The sequence below is a fragment of the Equus przewalskii genome, chromosome 18 (genome assembly GCF_037783145.1).
Source record: "Equus przewalskii isolate Varuska chromosome 18, EquPr2, whole genome shotgun sequence".
In the NCBI taxonomy this organism is placed as follows: domain Eukaryota; kingdom Metazoa; phylum Chordata; class Mammalia; order Perissodactyla; family Equidae; genus Equus; species Equus przewalskii.
Window position 1 is genome coordinate 26,887,972 of NC_091848.1, and position 21,323 is coordinate 26,909,294.

The following is a 21,323-nucleotide window of genomic DNA, read 5'->3' on the forward strand; positions in this document are numbered from 1 at the left end:
TTTTCAATCTATTCTGCCCCTGGAGAGGACTTCTTCCAGAACATGCTTATAAACCTGCAGCAGCTTTCAGGATAAAATCTATATTCCTAAGCATGGCATTCAAGACCTTCATAACTTCCCTTCCCTGACTGCTCCTGGGTGAGTGTCCTGGTTCTCCCTGGTCCCACAGCCCTGGCACACACTGCCTCTGAGCCGCATGTTAAGTACCTTGTGTTGTGATCCAGGTTTGGGGGACTGACTCCTTAACTTAGTTCTTCCCAGTGCCAGAGACTGACCAGGACTCAGTAGGTGCTTATTGACTGAAGGAGCCAGGTAGAACAGGAACACATGTCTCCTGGCTCCAGCTAAGGGCTCTTTCTACCACACTGTACTTCTGGGTCCTGCTGCTAGTGTGGACAGTGATTGCCAGTGAGGTAATCTTGGTGGGTCTCTGGCAAGAGGGTCAGATGCCTTTGCTTCCACCCTGCCCCCAAACTCTGGGTCCCCCATGCCTTCTACCTTCTCCTTACCTACAAGGGAGCCCCCACAGAAGGGCAACCGATTCGGATGTGACAGCATGGCAATCCAAGGAGTGGTTCCCCTCTGGGCTGGGCGTCCATTGATGATCCTGGCAATCAGCTTCCGGGAGAACTTGGGGATCCCACACACTGCAGCCAAGGGAGGGAAGCACAGATCACGCTCTGGGCTCCATCTTGCCCTTTGCTGGGGCTACCAGATCATCACCCTCTGTTAGGAACATTTGTTATTTTTGATCTCCCAATACCCATCGGACCTTTCATTAACAGCACCACAATTTCGCTCTGGAGTCTCCTCTTCCCCAATTCTTAGTCCATATGTCATGAGTTGGAATGACCTTACCTGTTGTTCTCAGGGAGAGAATGTGACCCAGACCTGAGTAATTAAAGCCTCTCGCCCTCTGGTCACAGTGATTACTCAGAGATGGGAATGTGACCCTGGTCAGGCCAATAAAAGCCTGACCTGGGAATTTTGTTAAACATATTAGAAAAAGAGAAGACTTTTCTCTGCTGGGGTTGCTAAACTGCTCGCTATAAGCCCAGATCTGGCAATGATCACTTAAGTCTGCTGAGAATGATGCTACTAACAGAGAAAAAAGTGGAGCTAGAAGATGAGGAGTTAAGCAAGAGAGGTTTTATCCTGGTATTTGATCTAAGCTTACCCGAAGCCTTTTGGTATGGACTGTTTAGGTATGTGAGCCTCTAATTCTCTCTCTCTGTCCCTTAAGCTGTTTATGTTGGATTTCCATCACATAAATGAAAGAGTCTTGACTAATAAAGAATGTTCATGCTCCATCCACAGGGATCTCTCCTCCTCAGAGAAGCCCTTCCTCAGGGCCATGGGGGATTGAAGACCCCCACAACAAGTACCTGCCTGCTCTGTACTCAGTTTCCATTGACTTGGATTCACAGACGTAGACATGCAGAACCTTATAGGTAAACAGATCTTGGAGACCATCAAGTCTATCCTTCTTACCCTATAGCTAAAGAAACTGGAGCCTAGAGAAGGGAATTGACTTGCCAAAAGTCACTCTATGAGTTAGTGGCAAGACTCTAAATTTGAAGTCTCTTGATTTCCAACTCTGGGCTTTACCCACTCTGGCCAGCACCACTAACTCTTACCTACATGTCTTCCCAGAGCACTCATACCCCAAGCCCTCTGCCTTCTTTGTAACTGTTACCAGGATGCTGAGTAGGGCTGGGGAAAATCATAGATGAATGTCCTGCAACCTTGGCAGCGTCTTCAACATCTCCAATATCATCATTCTGGATGCCCTTGGCCAACTGCCCCAGGCTAACCTCCTGTTCTCATTCCCAGCAGATTCTCCAAGCCTGCTGGATGGAAGCTTCCCCAACCATCCACCTCTCCAACCTACTTCCTCTGTAAACTTTCTTCTCTTCAGAACTAATTCTAGGCTCTGGATCTCCTCACTTCCAAACTCTTGGGGACCTGACTTTGGGGATTCTTGCCCCCTCTCCTGATTCTTGCATGTCTCCTTTGTCTATGCCTCCAAAACATGGTCAAGCCTTCTTCTCCTAAAGTCAAAATTCTTTCTGTGCTTCTCATTCATTCCACAGTCTCTCCCTCTCCTCCCTTCCACGAGGAGTTGACACTCAGTCTCCATATCCTTCCCTCTTCTTTGGAGGAGGATTCAGAAGAAGAAGGTGCCATGCCTTGCACGAACATGGAAATAAAGCAGCCATTTGAATATTTAATAGATCCACAACCATTGACGGAGACAGAATGGCTCTGGGCCCATACCTGGAACTTCCACAGTGATATTTACACATATAGGAGGATACTGTTTGAAATTTTAGCTCATGTATTCTTCACCCCTAGGAATTCTTCTTTCCCTGTGGCTCCCCACTATTGAAGTTGGAGCGTCCATTGTTTTAGGTGAGGCTAGATAGAGCTTTGACTTTTGAAAGAGAAAAGTGGAAACCAAAGTATGGAAACACAGACTTTCGTTTGAAGAGTCAGGCATCGTGATAAAAGATTGGTAGGTTTCAAGGAATCAAAACCTGGAGAACTGAGCATATAGCTTTTACTATAAGCCACAGAGAAGGGAGGATGGAGAGTAGTTTCCTGCCTCAGGAAAGAGAAAAAAATACAGGAGAAGTCTGGAGATGGGGGGAGGGAGAGAAGAGAGGGAAAGAGAGAGGGAGGGAAGGGAAGGGAAGGGAAGAGAAAGGAGGAAGAAGAGGAGGAAGAGGAGGAGACGGAGGGAAGGTTAGGGACTTTAAACATGGCTCCTCCCTCAGAGTTCACAGTAGTTGCCTGGTCCCTATCCCCAGGGATGTTCAGCGTGGAGGCATTCCTCTGGACTGGCTGTGGCACTTGCTCTGTTGACCACTTCATCCCTCTTGACATTTTCCCTCCTTGGCTTCTGAAGCACATCTCTTCTTGTGTTTCTGATCCCTCTTTTTTGTCTCTTTCTTGGGCTTTCTCTTCTCCTCTCCACGTCTTCCACACAGGTGTTACCCTTGCTCAGTGCTCAGCCCCTTTTCTTTTCTGCAAACTTCCAGTAGATAATACCCTCTCCTCCCATGCCATCATCCCACCTATACCCTGATGGATTTCAAATCAGTGTCTCTCATCTGCCCTCTCTTCTGAAATATTCCTTTCTTCCTTATTCCTTCCTTATATCTCCAGCTGAATTGCTCATAAACTCTGCAAGCACAGCAAAACCAAGCCCTGGTCTCCACCCTTCACTAACCTTCTCCTCTTTGTTATTCCAGATGTCTATTCATGTCTGCGTGGACCTCATTCTTCTTGCCTCCCTTTTCTTCAACCCTCCTATTCAATCAGCCACTAAACCAGTAAAAAATATTACTGGGAGAAGCAGAGGGTAACGTGTCTCCTCCACTCCATGTCATAGTGTGCTTTCCAGGTAACCTCATGACACCTCAGTGTCTCAATATGTTACAACATAAAAGTCCAAATGTCTAGAGGAAAGTAAAAATCTGACATGTAATAGAACACAAGACATGATCATCCTTGAAACCAGCTACATATAATGTGTAAAGCAAAATTTAGTTCTCAATAGTGTAAAAAGCATGATGTTTTCATTATGATATAAACCCCAAACAAAGTCATTGCCTCTCCCATACTCCTGCACCTGCAGTATTTCACAAGACGCCATTATACCAAGAGCTGTCAATACAGCACTTAAATACGCAAAATATGCAAACTCCCCCTGCCTCCATGTCTGCACTGTCACAGCCCTGGGTCTGGTAGGGTTTTGCCAACTCTCTCCAGAGTTGCAGTAGCTTCCTAATCACTCTTTCTAGCTCAGCTTCACCCTACTTTCCACACCTTGCTGCCCTCATCAGACCTGCTGATACAGAACTTCCTGTGGGTGCGACCCAGGAATCTCCATTGCTAACAAGCACCCCAGATGATTCTGATAGACCCCAATTGGAGACTCACTGGTTATGGGTCAGAGTGCCAGCATGGTGTTCAAGACTCCGTTCTCCCTCAGTCCCCACTGTTCTCACTCTGCTCATGCATGCCCTCCTGCTTGACTGTCCACTTGGACCCTTCTGTCCCATCTCCCAGTGCATCCTTTGAAACCTCCCTGTAAAGCTCTCCAGATCCCCTTCAGAGTATGAATCTCTCCCTCCGTTAAGTTCCCATAATACTGCAATCTCTTATGTTGCTTGACTCCTTTAGCCTGTCTGAGACCTACATGCACACGACGCTGCCTTGCATGCTAGTTTGAGCTCTTTGAAGTCAAGGACCTAAAAGGCAGTTGGTTCAATGAAGGAACGTGCAGCCCCTGAGAGGACACATGTCAGGAATCAACCCCATTCCTCATCACCCCTTTTTAGATGATGTCCAGGTGGCAAAAGTTGTAGTTTTTCTGAAATGGGAGAGATTTTGGCTTAATGAGAGGCTAGTTTCTCTTTAAAGTGTCAAAGAAACCAAACATCAACAATAACCAAACTCTAAAACAAAGGCTGTTGGTTATCCATAGAGGGTTTATTTCCACGTTAGACCCCTGACAGGAGAAACGGAGTGCAGAGGCACCTGACAGAGCAGTGAAGCCTGTGATAGAAAATAGACAAATGCAGCATCCTCTACATACACCATTCGTAGACGTAGGAGTGTGCTTTCATGAACTGCCTTGGAAAAGTAGACACTTCCCACTTGTTTTCTTGGAATCCCTCTCAGGGCCTTCTCTGGCTTCTTTTCTCTGATGGAGAATCCGTAGGAGAGGGACATCCGGGAAGAAGGAGGACGATAAGCCTGGTGTGTGTGAGGGAGAGGCTGCTGGCAATCAGAAGCACTGAGCGCTAGAGCTGGAAGGACCCTGAGGGAGATCTAATGCCTTCCTTTTACAGATTGGGAAACTGAGGCCCAGAGAGGGAAAGTGATTTGTCAAAGGTTATACAGCCAGTTAGAGGCAGAGCTGGGGCTAGAACCCAGGACTCATGTTTCTCCATCTCTTCTCACTGCCTTTCACTAGCAAGTCTCTGCTTGTCTTGACTCTGGTTCCTGGAAACTGGAGGAGTGGATCCCTCTGAGCATCCATGGATAGATGTTCAGAATCCACGGTGGATTCTCTGAAGGGCTCAGACCATGGGCACACTGGGCAGTCTGGTGGGATCAGGTCACTCCTAACGTCCTAAGGCCACCTTTCTTCCATTCTCCTGCCCAGAAACGCAGCAGGGCATAGCGTGTACCTTCTCTTTTTCCCAGGATCCAGCTGAGTCTCCAAGCCTAGAGCTTTGGCTCAAGTAGCCTTTTAAGATGACGTATTTCAAGGCTGGAAGATTGCTTCATGCTTGTCTGGAGTGGCAGATGTGGACACTCTGTGTTGTCAGCTGGTATTCAAGAGTGACATATGGACCCAAATTACTGTTCTGAGTTGACAGTAGGAATTTAGCAGGGTTGGGGAGCCTCCCACTGCTTTTCTCCTTCCCCCAGTCTCTGTGAACCTTCCCAGCTTTCTCTTTGTCCTTTGAAATTCCTTTAGCAGGGAACGTAAGCGATAAGGCTTAGACTGCCAGAAGCTTTTGGGAGGGAAAGCTCAGGGACAAAAGTACGTAAGGCCTTTCACTAGGAGAGAGGGGCCTCCGGGGTACGACCCCTGTCTCCCCAAAACTGAGTGGCGTTCTCCTAGAAGAGGGACTAGACCTGTCTGCGCCGAGAGGGCAGCGCTGGGAAGATACATGGACTCAGCATTCAGCTCAATGTAAGAAAATATGTTCTAACAACCAGTTCCAAGCTCAGTTACACCGACAGTGGCACCAATGGGTGTGGTAAGTGAATAGGAGTGAAGAAGGCCCTGGGGTGGAGAGGAGTGCTGAGCAGGCCCAAGGTCTAGCTCCCTCATTGTGCTGCTGGGGAGAGTGAGGCCCAGAGAGAGGAAGCAACTTGCCCAAGGCCATGGACCCAAGTCTCCTGTGTAGAGACCCTTTCCTATGCCACACTCCTGCCTCTCAGGGTCCAGGGGGCTGTCTCGGGAGGATGGGAACAGCATGTTCCATTCCATTTGGTCTGGTGGGTAGCATGGAGTGTGCCATTGGAAGAGTGGTGTGCAGCCTCAGTTGGGCTGGGGCATGGCAGGCAGGCCCCGAAGAAGTCAGTCAGCTCACCGCTCCACTTGGAGCTCCCCTAGACTTTGTGGGGAGCCCATCTGTTCCCACACCCAGTCCACATAGTTGGAGACCTTTGTGTAGACCCCATAGACCTGCTTACTGCCACATTCTTCAGGCCCCCCCCAGGACACCAGGCCTTGAGCCACCCAGCGTTGGCTCAAGTCATCAAGGATGACGAAGGCCCCACCACTGTCTCCAAGGCACGTGTCCTTGCCACCCTCGTAGTAGCCGGCACAGAACATGTTCTCCGTGACACTATAGTTGCCCGACCGGGACTCATAGCTGGTTTTGCACTCGGCGTGTGGCACCACGGGTAACTTGACATACTGCAGGACATCTGACAAGGTCCGCGTGCCACTGCTGATGATCTCGTCCACTGTCACGTTAGGATTGGAGATGCCCCAGCCAGCTACCAGGCCCAGCATGTAGGGCGCAGGGCCTTCGGGCTCAGGCCTCGGCAGGCAGACGGGCATGACGTGGGGTCCCAGGGGCACAGGCTCCCGCAGTTGCACCAGAGCTATGTCGTGGTTGTAGTTCTGGATGTTGAAGTCTGGGTGGAGCACCACTCGGGCAGCTGAGCTGTTGACAGCCCCCGATTTGTCCCGCACATCATGCAGCCCCAGGTAGACGGTAACATGCTCCTTGGAGACCGGTGTCACTGTGTTATCTCTGCGCTGGGAGCGCAGCACATGGGCTGCTGTGAGGATCCAGGACTCAGAGAGCAGGGCCCCACTCCCAAACCACTTGTCATTTGGCACCCTCGAGGTGTCCTCCACCACAATCAGGGCCTGCCATGGGAAGAGGCCTGGCTCAGCATTCCGACCCCCAATGATCCGCTTGACCAGGTTTGGCAGGGAGCGGGAGGGCTGACCACACACTGTAAGGAGAAGGAGGGAACGGGGACAAGAGACAGAGACTGGTCAGGTCAGCCATGTGAAAAGAGCCACTGAAAGAAATTCACACCTCACCCACTGTAGATTATGCCACCACAGGACCCTACCCTACATCATGCAGGGCCATGCAACCCTCGGAGAGTTCTGCGTGGGGTCATCTTGGGCCTATGTCTTTCTAATCTGGCCCACCTATAGTCTGGACTTCTGGAGCCAGGGCCATCATGGAACTGACCTTTTCATACATGGGGCTTCACCATCCCGAACCATTTCTAGCCAAGATCACTTTTGGCCTAGATCTTCTTTAGCCATGCCTATCTCTAACAGTGGCCGCCTCTCCCTTTTCTTCCTTAGAAAGGCATCTCATAACTCAGAAGTGGGCCATGCAGTGGGAGCTTAGAAAACTTCTGAAAACCATAAATCATGGGCTTTGGGAGATGGAAGGAAGCTAAAGGACTGTCTAGCAGGTCACAGCAAACAATGGACTGGGAGCCAAGACACTTGGGGCTTTGACTCAGCTTTTCTCTCCTATGTCCTATATGACTCTGGATAAGTAAATTTCTCTCTCTGGATTTCAAGTTTTGATTTACTAAATGAAGCAGTTGGTCAAGATGATTTCCAAGGATACTTCAATTCCAAATTCCTTTCATTTTTATTTTATTTGTCCTGGCCACCCCCATTTTATAGATGAGTAAAACTCTCCAGGTTAAGTGATTAGCCTAAGGTCACATGGCTGTTAAGTTGAGTAGCAGGGGCTTAACTAGATTCTAAGATCAATGTCTTATCCTGTATCCCACAACGCCTCCTTACATATGAAGATCACAGTCATGGGCCCTCTAACCTTTTCTTCTCTGGCCTGAAGGACTCATGCTATGAATGGATGCCCAAGGAACCCAAGGTTAAGGAAAGGTGGCATAATCTACAAGCAATGATGCATGGACCCTGCTCCGAGCCACCCATCATTGCACCCAGAAACCCTGTAGTACCTTCAGGGGAAGAAGAAAGGTCTGCTTAAACTTCATTCCACCGACTTGTACCCCGAGCATGCACATGCACCACCAGCCTCCTGCAGCAAAATGCTTTGGCCCATGAGCAGAGGGTCTTCAGTACCAGCCCATCACTGACTAAGAACAAGCTCACATGGGCCATTCCCATCAGGATTTCTTAGGCCTGGGAGATAAGTCCCCTGTGAGTGTGGGCCTCCTAGTTGCAAATGGCCAGGCTATACTCCTTGGCCCTGGACATTTTCAACAATCCTTTAAAGACCAAGGAGCATTTGAGTTTTCTTGGCAACTTGAGGAGGTCATGCTTTCAGTAACCGAATGCTTTGCAGATGGTCCGCTTCCTGAGGCCAAATGCTTCTTACATGATCCTGAGACACTCTGTTATTCACCCCAGGCCAGATGTGAGCTGGCTTTTGCTAACCCTTTGTGGCTTGGCCTTTGAGAGTTGACAGCCAGACTCCCAACTATATGCAGAAGCCTACAAATGACACCTCAAGGCAAGTCGATGATTGGCCCTGCACAACTCCTTTAGTGCTGAAAGGCCCTTTTCTGGTGAGGGACATGCCAATTGCTCAGTCCATGGTCACAACAAAGCCAGCACTGAGGGATGCCTTTCTTCAACCAAGGTGCTAGTATCATGCCCCAGGTCACAGAATGTCAGAACTGGGGAAGCTTGGAGAACAGCTAATTTACAGATGGAGAAATTGAGGTTAGAGAAGACAAGTGAGGTATTCAAAGTCATTAGTGGCAGAGCCAGAAGTGGAGCCCATTTCTTCTGATTTTAGCTTCATTTTTTCCACTAATGTCTGTTTTTCTTCTTGATATTCTCTTGTCCTTTAAAGAGGTTGAATGATGCAACAAAACTTTGAGAGGGCTCATTGAAATGGGGCCATTCTGATTGGCTGCTAGCATTCTCCATCCAGTCTTTCCTGGGACAAAAGAACCTTCTGGAAATACTAGAACTTCAGCTGTGCTGAAGCCAGACTTGGACTCTAGAAGACTAGAGGTATTGAGGGAGGGCCCTTAAAAAAATGTGATATTCTCGAATTCTGGGTTCATGAGATGGCATGAAACATAATCAGAGTCAAGAATGGCTCAGGATTGCTGGTGTTGACATCAAAATTCTTGGGTTCACCTTCCAGCTCTGCCCCTAGCTTTCTGTGGGTAGCCTTGGGTAAATCATTACACTTCACTGATCCTTAGTTTTCTCACGTGTAAAATAAGGGGCAAAAAACATTTGCTTAGCAGTTTCCTTGGAAAGGTAGATATTATGATGCTAGATGAAATGGCTTTCTCCATTCTTGCTTGCTTGGGTTCAATTTCATTGTTTTAGGAGGACAGAATTTAGAAATCTCTGTCCTGGTCCAATGATACACCATTGTTCTTCCCAATACCAGATATTAAAAGAATTTCATGACTCATTGTGTCCAAGATGTTTTGTTTAAATATAGAGGATGATGATCATTCAGAGTCATAGAATGTCATGGATCACCTGGTTCTGCTCCCTTACTTCTGAGGTGTGGAATCCTAGCCCCAGAGAGGTGAGATTACTTATCAAATACCACAATTAGGAAATTATAGCACCAGGACTAGGACCCAGGCTCTGACTCCCAGTTCAATGCCTCTTCTCCCTCCAGAGGTTGCAGCATGGCTGCCCAGCATGGAATCCACCTGCAGTGCTGTTTTCTTTGGGCCATATAGTATTTTAGCCAAATGGGAATTTGCCCCTCCAGTTTGCCACAGCTCCACCATTCCTCATCTCTGAGGCTTTACTCACTGTGGCCCTTGGGTATGCTTCCGGCTAAGCCTAAATGAGTTGATGGAGGTCAGCAGAGTGGGGAGGTTGACCTTTCCCCTGTGTCACCTCCTCACAAGTTCCTTCTTAGCCATAAAACCCCTCTAAGTGAAGTCTCCCCAATCCCTCCAGTCCTCATCCCTCCACTCCCAGACAGCCACGTGCAGGGACTCCTCCTTCTCTGGGATCTCATAGCACCTATGACGGCCAAAACTGACTCCCAAACACCAACACTTTCATCAGTTCTTAAGTATAATGGTAGACGACTCCTTAGCCTTTCCATTTTAACATCTCATCTAACATCTAGGAGCCTAATGAGATATCAAGGGTAACTAAAATGGACCATTCAAATAACACACTATCTCAGTTTACCCAACACTCTAATTCAGCAAAACACAAATGCCACCCAACACTTAAACATACAGCAAAGCTCCGGCTGTTTGAGCAAACGCACGGACAGAATCAGCACGGCTCCTCAGCGCTTTCTTGAACGGCTATATCCTTCAATTACTGCTCTTCCTGCTTTTTTTTTAAAGTGTAAATTTCTGTATGGTGAATATTAAATTTAATTTTTGTGGGTTCTTTGTTTAACCCTACAGTGTGCATTTGGGGCTATAATTTTCTAAGTCGTAGATTTGAATATATGTATGTACTATGGTTGCAATGCAAATCATCCATACTTTTAATGCTAAAGCAAATATCCACAAAATATCCCCCAAATCTGTATGCACAGTGACACTCTCTGTTACCACAAAATTCTTTTTTCACTTTAAAGTGAGGACAGTAGGTGAGCCACGGAGCGGCAGCAATCGGTAAGACTTGAACACACCGCTCTTTGGAAGAACTTCTTACTCTCTCCTAGAGTTGTTTGTTATTTGTCTGATGCTATTCATCTCCTCTACAGCATAATGAGTGATTGAGGACAAGGTGCCCACTTTCTTGATTTTCCTGATGCACAACAGGTGCATATACAAACTGTGTGGGGTGAAAAACCTGGTGGAAAGGGAGCAGAACTGCAGGCAGAGGAGACAAGAAGGCTCTTGGCATGATAGAACAAGCTGAAAGAAGGTGTGAGGCTGGGCCTCTCTGACCTTTGACCCTCTGAAGAGATCTCTTAAAAAACAATAAAGCATCATGGTCTCACTCCCTACTCCATTAACAAGAGCACCTGTGGCCCCCAAGGGCCTTGAATGGGAGACCATGAGGCAGAGGACTTGGAGGGTGAGGTACCTGGCAGGCAGGTGGGTCGGCTTCTCCCCAGTACTTCATTCATCCAGACTCCTTGGGCAGAACAGGTATATACACCTGGGAGAGTCAGGAAAGGTTGGGGCAGAGAGAGAAAGTGGTTGATTGTAGCACGTAGAAAACAGAGCTGGGCTCTTAATTCCTCTGTTGTGGATCCTTGCGAGTCTTCCAAACAGCCTTTCTGATGCAGTTCTCTCTAAGCTAGTCCTCTCTGCAGTCTGAAGGGCTTTCTAAAGTGAGAATCTGACCATGTCCCTCCTCTGCTCAAAATCACCAATAGCTCCCCATTCCCCTCAGAATAAACAACAGACTCTTCAGCATGGGGTCCAAGGCTCTGTGCAGTCTGACCCCTGCCTGTCTGGGGGCTGATCGATCCTTGCCCGGGCCCTAGCAGACACGTCTCCTCATTAGCCACACAGCCTAGGTTCCCACGTTCTCTGTGGAGCACTGTCCCTTCCCTCCCTTCTCCACCTAACAAACCTTTTAGCAACCCACACTTGTGTCCACCATCTTGTTTGAGCCTTACAATAGCAACGTGAGCTATTTTACTGCTCCTTTTTTGAAGTGAGGACTTGGATGCTTTGAGAAATTACGAGAATTTTCTTAGCACTAGTCTGTGGCAGAGGCAGAGCCCAGTGGCCTTCCCATCTCCCTGAGGGTTACTTCTCTGCCAGAGGCTGTGAGTGTGTATGTGTGGGTGTTGGGTTACCATACAGTCTAACTCTTGGGGTGTTAGCCTGAGGCAGGGAGAGGTGAGGCATGTCTCTAAGAGTTTCTCTTCCCAATTCCTCCCAAACTGTGGCCAATGGACTGGCTGTTTCAGCCTCCAGCCTAACCCTGAGACTCAGAGGGTGTGAAGCAGGAGTGGGCTGCTTTAGCATGGGGAGCTCACCTGTGGTATTGTGGAGCATCTTGTAGTAGGGCTGCTGGCAGGAGTATCTGATCTCAGATTTGTATGTGGTAAGTTTGTTCCTGGTAGGAAAGGTAACCAGCCCATGTTCCAGCTCTGCTGGGGCTCCACAGTCTGCAACTGAGAGAGAAGAGAATGAGACCCCTCAACTACCCTTTGTTCTTCTTCTTGGGGCCATCTGGTTGGTCTGTCTCACATGGATGTGCGCAACTCCAGAGAGCAGTGCTATAGTCTATGAGATGGGGCACCATTCCCATAGCAGTCACCAGTGGCCCTACTTTTGGGGTCCTTCTCATCTATCGTGTGGTCAACTCACCTGGCCTGGTGTCAATTCCAGGGCAGGAGCAGGTCTGCTGAGATTTGAGCCGACCACAGTCTTTCCCCGCCAGGGCCCTTTCCTCGACTTCCAGTTCTGTTGTGCAATCCTCTTAGCCTCCTCTGCCCAAGCATGAAGCCTGTGGCTCAGTGAGAAAATTCTGGCTCATGTGAACCAAAGAATCTTCAGTTCTTCCAGACCCAACACATGCTGAATAAGAGCAGTTAATGTGTTCACAGTGGAGCTTGGCATAAAGAAAACAAAAACAAACCAAAAGAAAACCAGTTCCTGCATGAGTCCACAGCCCCACCCTGCTGGCTCTCTGCAGGCACAGAAGGCAGGGGGTAGAGTCAGGCGTGGACCAACTTTGAGTCTTCATCTGCTCATTGTTTCCAATTGTTGGTGCAGGGACATTGGGGATGGCTGCAGAACAAGACCAAAGATGCCTGCTTCTCAGAGGTGGTCTTAGAGGTGCTGCCAGTCCAGCTAGATCTTAGGGGAGTTGCCAGCACTGATAGAGTCCAGCATGAGTCTGCTGTGAGCCAGGTCAGAGGATGAGGACCCAGTTTGTCAGTGTCTCTTCAGGGGCCTCATTAGGGGATGGTGCTCATTTCTAAGGAAATCCTAATCTTAGGTCTAACAGCCTCTGCCGGAATTGAAGAATCATAGAAGACTCATATAACTTCACAGTTGAAAAGGAACCTGAAGGCAGGCAATCTAGAATACCGTCTTTAAAGGTGAGCCCAGAGAGGAGACTTGACTGGTCTAAGGTCACACAGTGAGTTACGGTCAGACAACTAGAACTGACCTTAAACTCAGTGCTCTTTTAAGTAAACCAAACTGACAGTTCTTAAGGATCTGTTTTCTAGCTAAATTGGCCTATAATCAATATTAGCTGGGTAACGGCAGACATTAGCTGTCAATGTTCTGATAATTTCAGAAGACAGCGTTCCAAAACTATGGCAGAATTTCCCGAATTTCCCTCATCTGGTCATAAAGAGAGATGGCACTTTACACCTGAGATGCTACTCAGAAATGTGATTTTTAGCTTTAGGACTACAAATGCATCTTTCCGATTGAACAGAGCTAACTTAAACTATAGGTGACTCGCAGGTCCTCCAGGGTGGAGGACAGGGGTGAAGGATGAGAGTAAATGCAGGTAACTCCTATCCACAAGGGAGGCAAAAGCCAAGAGAACTGCTTAGTGTTTTGTCCTGGCCTTCAGCTCCCTGGTCAAATCATTCCCATCTGTTTTGATCACCCCAAAGTAGAGACACACTACTACTCTGCAAGGAAAGCAAGGGAGGGTCAGCACTAGGATAACAAGAGGCGATAATGTTTATTAAGTGAAGCTACAAAGAATTTTAAGTGCATTTTCCTGTTGGGTCTCACAGCAGATTTTTCTTCCTCTTTTAGAAAATGCCGTTGATGTGTTCCTGGATCTTGGTAGTATGACTCTTGTCTATCTTAACTTTGGTCTAGCAGGTCATTTTGCTGAAGCTATCCTTAAGACTTATTACCTAGTTCGAGGTGGAGGAATTCCAGGGTTGGTCTTAGACATGGCGAGGTGGTCAGACTACTGGGAGCCTGTTACATGGCCAGCACTGGTGGGCAGAGATTTTCTGGATAGAGGACCTACTTTCACTTAACTCTAGAGAAGTAAATTTGCCCATGGATAAAGCTGGTCCTACAACCAGACAGGGAGAGTGATAAATAGTGGAAATAGAGGTGACCTCAGCCTGGGTATAGTGAGCAGGGAAAGGGTGCACCTCTCCCCAAGTGTACATGGCAGGCAGAGAGCCACATCTCTCTGGAACCTGGAGACAACTTGCCCTTCGAGTGGCCTTTAAGCTCTGCCTGGCACAATCAAAGATGCTATATCCAGACCCTGCCTCTTCAGCTAGTCTTTTCTTTTCCGCTCTGTGAAGGGTCTCATCCTTTTCTCTGAAGCTTCTTCTGGCCACTTCCACACTCTGGACTCAAAATGCTCTTCCTTTTTCCATTCCCTTGGCCTCTCTTTCTCATCATTCTCCGGGATGCAATGTAGCAGCCCACACCCTGTCTCCACTGTCACCTCTTGTTACCGTTTACTTTCCTTCAGACACACCTTTCTTGACCTGCCGTCCTGAGCATGCTTTGCCACAATTTGGGGGCTTCCTAGAGAACTACATACAATCAGCTCACCCTATACTCAGGCCCCAGGGATGTCCCCATTCCAACCTCATCTTCATCCCTTCCCCCAGTGCACTGGTGCTCCAGCATCACAGACCCCTAGCTGTGCTGCTGTCTCACCTGCTGCTTTCCTCACACGGAGAAAACCCTGTGGTCCATGCTCTGGACTCACCCTCGAGGCCTCGATCTGACACTGCTTCTTCTTGAAAGCCTTTCCTCACTCTTCTAATCAGATCAGGCTACTTCCTCATTTCTCCCTAAGGAGACTTTTATTCATCTCTCTCAGATGCATGTATCTTACGTTGTCTGGTATTGCAATTATTTGGGTCCATATCAAATCTTCTGCCTAAATTATGACTCCCTCTATCACACTGAGTACAATATCTATTATAATTTGTGGCCTTAAAAATATTGATCCAGCTGACACTTGTCTTTATTGGTTGCCCCATCTCCTCTCTCAGGGGCTCCCCTGCCTTTGGATGGCACCTCAGTCTCTGGACCTCTCACTGTCTACGCTTGCGGGGTTCTCCCCTCATTGAGAGGCCATTAAATCACCAAATAGACTGAGAAGTCACCCTGTAATGCAGGAGTTCTCTGATATGTCTACCCAGACTTTGTTCAGGCTGAAGCAGAGATTCCCAGAATGCAGGCTGCCACTCCAAAGCCCTTTCTTTATCATTATTTATGACCCAGTGATGTTCCATGGTGCCAGAACTGACAACCGCTGTTCTCCAGTGTGATACCTATGTTTTGAAAAACTTTAATCAAGGAATTTTCAGAAATGCAAAATTTGCACGCTCCAGAAGAAAAAACATCTGATGATGGAATTTAAGCCCTGTGTAAGGTGTAGGTGGAAGAGAAACTTTCTGGCAAAAGAATATGTCTAGATTTCCTAAAAATCCATGCTATATGAGTTATTGTTAGTTTCACCTACTCGTGGTTGTTAAGAAAGTAGCAACGGGTAAAAATATTAAAGTCATAAAGTCACAGGCATTCTGCCCCAATTAAAATTCAGCTGTGGCGTGGACTAGAAACCAGGGCCCATTTGACCTGGTCAGCCATGTGATTGTATATTAAATCTTGTGTCTCTGGGACCAAAGTCATTTTTCCTTTGAGAAGAGTACAGTCCACTTAGAGGTGCTAAAAAACATCCCCCATTGTCTTTTCATTATTTTCCAGAGTAATGTTTGAATGACGCATGAACCCTGACATGGAGAATTGTTCTCATACACACAGCAGTTTCAGCTGCTTGAGGCTGGGCTGTCTTCCCAGCATCCATTCTAATCCACACTGCAATGGGAATTGGAGTGTTGGTGGGGTGGGGAGGGGTGGAGGAGCTCTGGGACCCCGGGGGTCTTGGGAGTGATCCATTCCCGGATGTCTGCACTGTGTGGGGTCCCGTCATTCATTCTGTCACTTGCTCTGACTCGAGTTCGCTCTCCATATCCATTTCGGTTTCTGCCACCATGGTGAAGATCAAAGAGGGGTCAGGAGGTACAGAGAAAGGAAGCAGAAAGAGGAAGAGAGAGAGAAAAAGAAGAGAAAGAGAAAAATTAGCAAGCAAAGCAGAAACAGTTCACGCAGGAAATACAGAAATCATTCCACCAGAATTGATTAAGAACGCACAGTTTAGGTACAGCCAGTGTGAAGGACAGTTTGGGATTGTGGAATTTGTACCACTCTGAAAATTTGCACAGTCATAAATCCTGGGTCATGAGGATTATAATATTCTGCCCTCGGAGCAAGCTTTGCAGTCATCTCGTACCAACTCTCATTTGACAGATGGCATTCTGAGTGGAGGAGGACTTATCCGGGGTCACCACAGCAAGGTGGAGGCAGGGCCAGGACAACCACCCATAATTTCCACTTCCTGCTCCAGTGCAAGTTTCTTCACCGCCTACTCACACTTCCTGTCTGTTCCTAATCCCATAATCTCTGAGGACTCTCAATTTCTCAGTCGTTTTTGTCTTTGCATCTCCTCTAGGACCCAGCACATGCTTGGGATGGAGAGATGCTCAATAAATACCTACTTAGTGAATGAGCAGAGATGTCAGGAGTCTGGGGATTTGAATAGTCCTAATCTAGGCTATGCTGGGACAATTGGGTCATATTAGGGAGAAAAAAAACATTTCTTTTCTTCAGTTCAAAATGACAGGCATTCTTTTGTATACCAACATAAGTCACATAAAATAGAACCATCATATACATAGTGCCGTACTCTACCAACATTTCTGTTACAATCAAAAGTGTGTGTGTTTCATCAGGGAAAAAAAAATATTATTAAGTTTTCCTACTTTCTAAAAAAGCAAAGTGAGAGGAACCAAACCTCTTCCTAGAGAGGGGGTTGTGTGGGAGGAAGAAATAAGCTTTTCATTGAGCTTTTCCTCGTGCTCCACAGGTATGATACAAACATTAACTCAGTTCTCAGAAAAATCTAGAACGTGGGAAACCGAAGCCAAAAGAGTCTGAGTTAATTGCTTAGGGACCCTCAACTGGTTGAGTCTGGGTTTGAATCTAGAACTTCTTGGCTCCAAGGCACACGCTGTCATCTACACCCCACATCCTCCTTTACCTCGTCCTTTAGAACGTCCCCTTGCTTTGCCCTGCAAAGTGCTTTGGGTAGAACTCAGTCACAGCACTACACATAAGCTGTGTGTTGGAGGAGATGGTGGATATGCCTACCATCATGTGAGTTCCTCCATGGCTGGACCTTGTATTTTCCATCTGAATTCCCTATAGACCTCTGCACAGGTATCCAGTAAATCTTTGTGGAAACTTTCTGTTGAACCCATAAACCATCTCCCTTTCACCACATTGGGCTCTGACTCCTGCCACATCATCTATATAGATTTAAAAAAATTAAAAACAAGCATATTCTGCTCCAAAGTTCTGCCTGGGATTTGCCTCAAGGGAGCCCTGCTTTGAGAGTGTCCCCCTTGGGCCAATGGGAGTGGATCTACCTGCTTACTGGATCCAAGCCATTTAGAAGGGAAGAGGACACCACTCCAAAGTTTGCATGAAGTCATGAAATGGGGGTGGGCAGGTCCAACCCGAATTCTTGACTTCTCACCTCTCCATTCCAAAGCACATCCTCTCTGCTTCCCTCCCTCTCTTCTTTCTTTCTCTAACTGTTTCTGTCACCATGCCTCCAGACATCACTGTTGCCATAGATAAGTTTCCTAAAATCATAGTCCTTACAAGTGTTGCATTGAAATCACCTGGTAGGGGGAGAGGCAGTGGTGGCTGGCAATTTATATTTTTACAGAGCTCACTAAGTGATTTATATGGATTATGTTATTTTAGAACCATGGGGCCATATTGTAGAATATTAAAGCTAGTCCCAACTCTATTTTACAGTTGAGGTGAAGAATCTAGTCCGTAGTCACAGGATGGGTTAGGAGCAGAGCTAAGGCAAGAACTCTGGGTTCCAAGAACCAGTGCAGAGCTGTGACCCCTGCTTCACACAGGTCCATTGTGCTGACTCCACAGCCCTAAGGCATGAGCTGTCCCGGAAGACTTAGTGGATATGGCAGAAGGCCGCATAGAGACTGGCAAGGTCACAGCTCTGGGCACCAGTGCCAACATAGTTTCCTGAATTAGCAATTGCCCGAGCTAGTTTCAGACATGGAGACATGCTATTCCTTTAGCAAGTTTGGCAACCTGTCTGTAGGCAGAGGTAAAATTAATATTTAGAAAGCAAACTGGGACCCACAAGAAGTTTTTTTGAGAATCCTAAAGTCTTATTACAGAAAGGGGCATGAATAGCCTTTTTGTCCAACCCTAATGTGTCTGTTGAATTCCTGCCCCCATCTCTCTTAGAGTTCATCTGCCAAGATGTCAGCCTTGTATGTCTCTGCTCAGATGCCACCAGTGCTGGGGAGCTCATTACCCATACAATCACCCGATTTTGTTTTCTTACTTTTACACGTAGGGATCTTGTTACTCCATGTCCCATCTTTGAGACACTCGATCTGGAATGTGTCCATCTCCACGTCATCCTAGGAAGAAACATGAAGAAGGTGTGAGAAGAAGGAGGAGAGTGGTTTGGTGGCTGTTTCCCAGAAAAACCAGCTCAAGCTCCAAATCCAGCTGTCCTCGACTGAGATTTTCCAACCATGAGCCTCCAAGGGAAAGCTTGAAGAGAAGGGAAAGAGAGATGCTGAATTCAAATTCCCCATTCAGACTCTGGAGAGAGGCAAGGACTGTGTACAAGAAGTGGTTTGGGCAACTGTCTTTGAAGGGGAACCTGTCCGCTTGACTCCTTTTTCAGAGCAGTGGCTCTCAAATGTGAGCAAGCATCAGCATCCCTGAGGGCTTTTGCACAGACTGCTGGGCACAGCCCCTAGAGTTTCTGATTCAGTGGGTCTGGCCTGGGGACCAAGACTTCGTCTTTCTAACACGTGAGGTGATGCTGCAGTGGGGACCCCTGTTGGAGAACCATTCTGTGACAGCAGTGGTCCTCTAGCTTGGCTCACATCAGACTCACCTGGGCAACAGAACAGGAACCTCTGGGTGGGGACCAGTGATTGGTTTTCCTGGTCTCAGGTGGGGCCTGGGAAGTGGTTTTTGTTTTTTAGGTTAACCAGGTAAGTGCTAGGAGAACTGCCGTTTCAGAGGGTGGGAGAGTGAGCAATGCCCATCTGCCTCCTTTAAGTCTCTGCTTCCTGTCCCAGTTTCCCCGCATAAGCCTGAGGAAATTTGTTAAGGTTGTGCTGTCCTGATTGTAGGGCTGAGTGGATCTAGATTTTTTTGAAATTCAAACCAGCCAGTTCTCTGATAAAAGACTCTTACGCCACTTCTAGAAGTGAGAGTCAGGGAAACATGCGTTGGATTTTCAGAAGACTGGAATTTCTAGGTCATTTTGGAGGTTTATGGGGAAGCTGGGAAATACTGTGGTGGGACCATGACAAGCTTTGGAAGCCCACCTGCCCTGGGAGGCTCTGGAGAATCTCTCTGGCCTGGTGGCTCCCCCTCCCCAGGCAGGGCCCGGTACCTTCAGCACTTTGTAGCCTGTATCACAGCTGACGAGCACCTGGTCCTTGAAGGAATACTTGGCTTGTGAGGGCTCGATTTTCCCATGAATGGGAGGCTGGAGCTCTGGGCACTCATTCCCTGTGGGGAACCGTGAAAGGACAGCTGGTGAGAACATAAGGAAAATCTGGAAGCCAGAGGCCAGACCCCAGAATGCAAGGCCTGATGGAGGTGGAAAAACCACAGAACTGGGTTATGTGGGCCTGGACCTCCAGGGCCTGAAGGAGACAGACTCTGGAAACTTGAGCAGGTCACTTTCCAACCTGGACCTCTATTTCCTCATTTGTAACATGAGGTAGTTGGCCAAAGGGTTTCATCAAAACTCAGGATTGGAAAGGATATTAAATGCCAATGGGTATAACCTTTGTCTGAAGCTTCCTTAATGACATCAAACATCTATTTGCATCCCTACAGTGACAGGGAGTTCAATGCCTCCCAAACATGTTCCTTCTGTGCTGGACTCCTCTGACTGAAGGAATAGTGTGTCCTTAGTCAGCGGAAATTTATACCCTTGTAATTTTTACTTCTTGGGCATAGTTTGCCCTCTTGGGCCACTCCGAATGACCCCAATTGCTCTTTCTTTCCAGATCATTCTTCAAAATGGCGGAGAGACTGGGATCACATGCCTCTGAGCCTTCTCTTCAAAAGACTAAATCTGATAGGATTCCCAGCCTGGTCCTACCCTGACATGTTTTCTCCTCTGTTCATATCCTCTTGACTCCTCTCTGCTGAACTGGGCACTGAATGTGACAATGCAGGCAGGGCCAGGATTTCAGTCTATGAATTGGATTAGTCACACCCAGCTGCGGTCTTGTCACTGATGTTCATCCTCTTCTTCCTTGAGTTACTGTAGACCCCTTGAGTCAAATGGCTTTACCAGGGTTTGTGCCAGAATCTACTGGGGAATGAGACCCATGGGCTTCGCTAGTCTGAGAGGGGGTGCACAAGGGCGTAAACCACCGTAATGAAACATTCTGAGCTACAGGGCCCACACTGATTCCTGCCCCAGACTTGGAGAAAGCTGGAGCTGGAAGGGTCCTCTTAGGTCCAGTGAATCAGGGGGTGGAGGGGTGGCGCTCAGGAAACAAAATTAAAAAAAAATCTCCCCACATGATTCTGAAGTACAGCAAGGTTTGAATACTACTAGTCTAGTTCAAACCCATTGTCATTGCTGCCGTTGCCCCCATTTTATATATGGGAAACTTAGTCAAGACAGAGAATGTACCTTGGTTCCAAGCTACTCTGTGGCAGAGCTGGGAATCCCACCAGATCACCAGGGGAGTCCCAGGCCTGCACCCCTCCTCCCTCAGCCACTGTCCCGTGAGGCTGAGCACAGTGACCGAGGGTGATCCAGGAGGGAGGAGGCTGAGTCACCTGTCGCTCTGTATGACAGCCTCCAGCCCTGGTTCTCGCCAGAGTTGTCGCTGCGGAACATGATCTGGACACTGTGGCTCTGGGTATTGATTTGTTCTGGGGCTTTCTCTCCACAGAAGGGCCCCCAAACTTTCGGCCCAGCTTTAATCTGTGAGGGGCAAGATAGAGAAAAAAAGAGGATCACAACTGAGCAGTGGTGGCTGTTACAGGGATGACCTCTACATTGCACCCCAGAGTTTTCTGGAAGCCTCTATGTGAACCCATGGTATCCACTGATGCTTTTAGTGGGTCTTACCATTCATCAGTTTCATCGCCACTCTCCCCTTTATAATTTACCACATCCCTGGAAGTGGACAAGGCAGGCTAACAATTCTCTGCTCAAGAATGAACATACTGTGGCTTAGACAGGGGCAGAGCAGAGCTCTGTCCAGGGGCACAGGATAGGAAAGAGTTCTGCTCTCGAAGAA

General features: G+C 47.8%; 1 protein-coding gene across 11 annotated transcripts in view; it reads right to left on the reverse strand.

Annotated features, from left to right (window-relative positions):
- Positions 1-21,323, reverse strand: part of MASP1 (MBL associated serine protease 1) — a 79,195-nt gene that overhangs the window by 25,413 nt on the left and 32,459 nt on the right. For 7 of the 11 annotated variants that reach the window (XM_070583401.1, XM_070583400.1, XM_070583398.1 and 4 more), the window contains exons 6-11: positions 20,857-21,004; positions 19,445-19,563; positions 18,371-18,449; positions 11,946-12,083; positions 11,039-11,113; positions 510-647 (exon numbers count right to left, since the gene is read on the reverse strand). In XM_070583401.1, coding sequence (XP_070439502.1) covers positions 510-647; positions 11,039-11,113; positions 11,946-12,083; positions 18,371-18,449; positions 19,445-19,563; positions 20,857-21,004 — 697 coding nt within the window. Of the gene's footprint in view, positions 1-509; positions 648-4,476; positions 6,997-11,038; positions 11,114-11,945; positions 12,084-12,279; positions 15,910-18,370; positions 18,450-19,444; positions 19,564-20,856; positions 21,005-21,323 lie in introns of those variants that run through there. The other 4 variants (XM_070583393.1, XM_070583392.1, XR_011529400.1 and 1 more) reach the window with 3 other exon arrangements.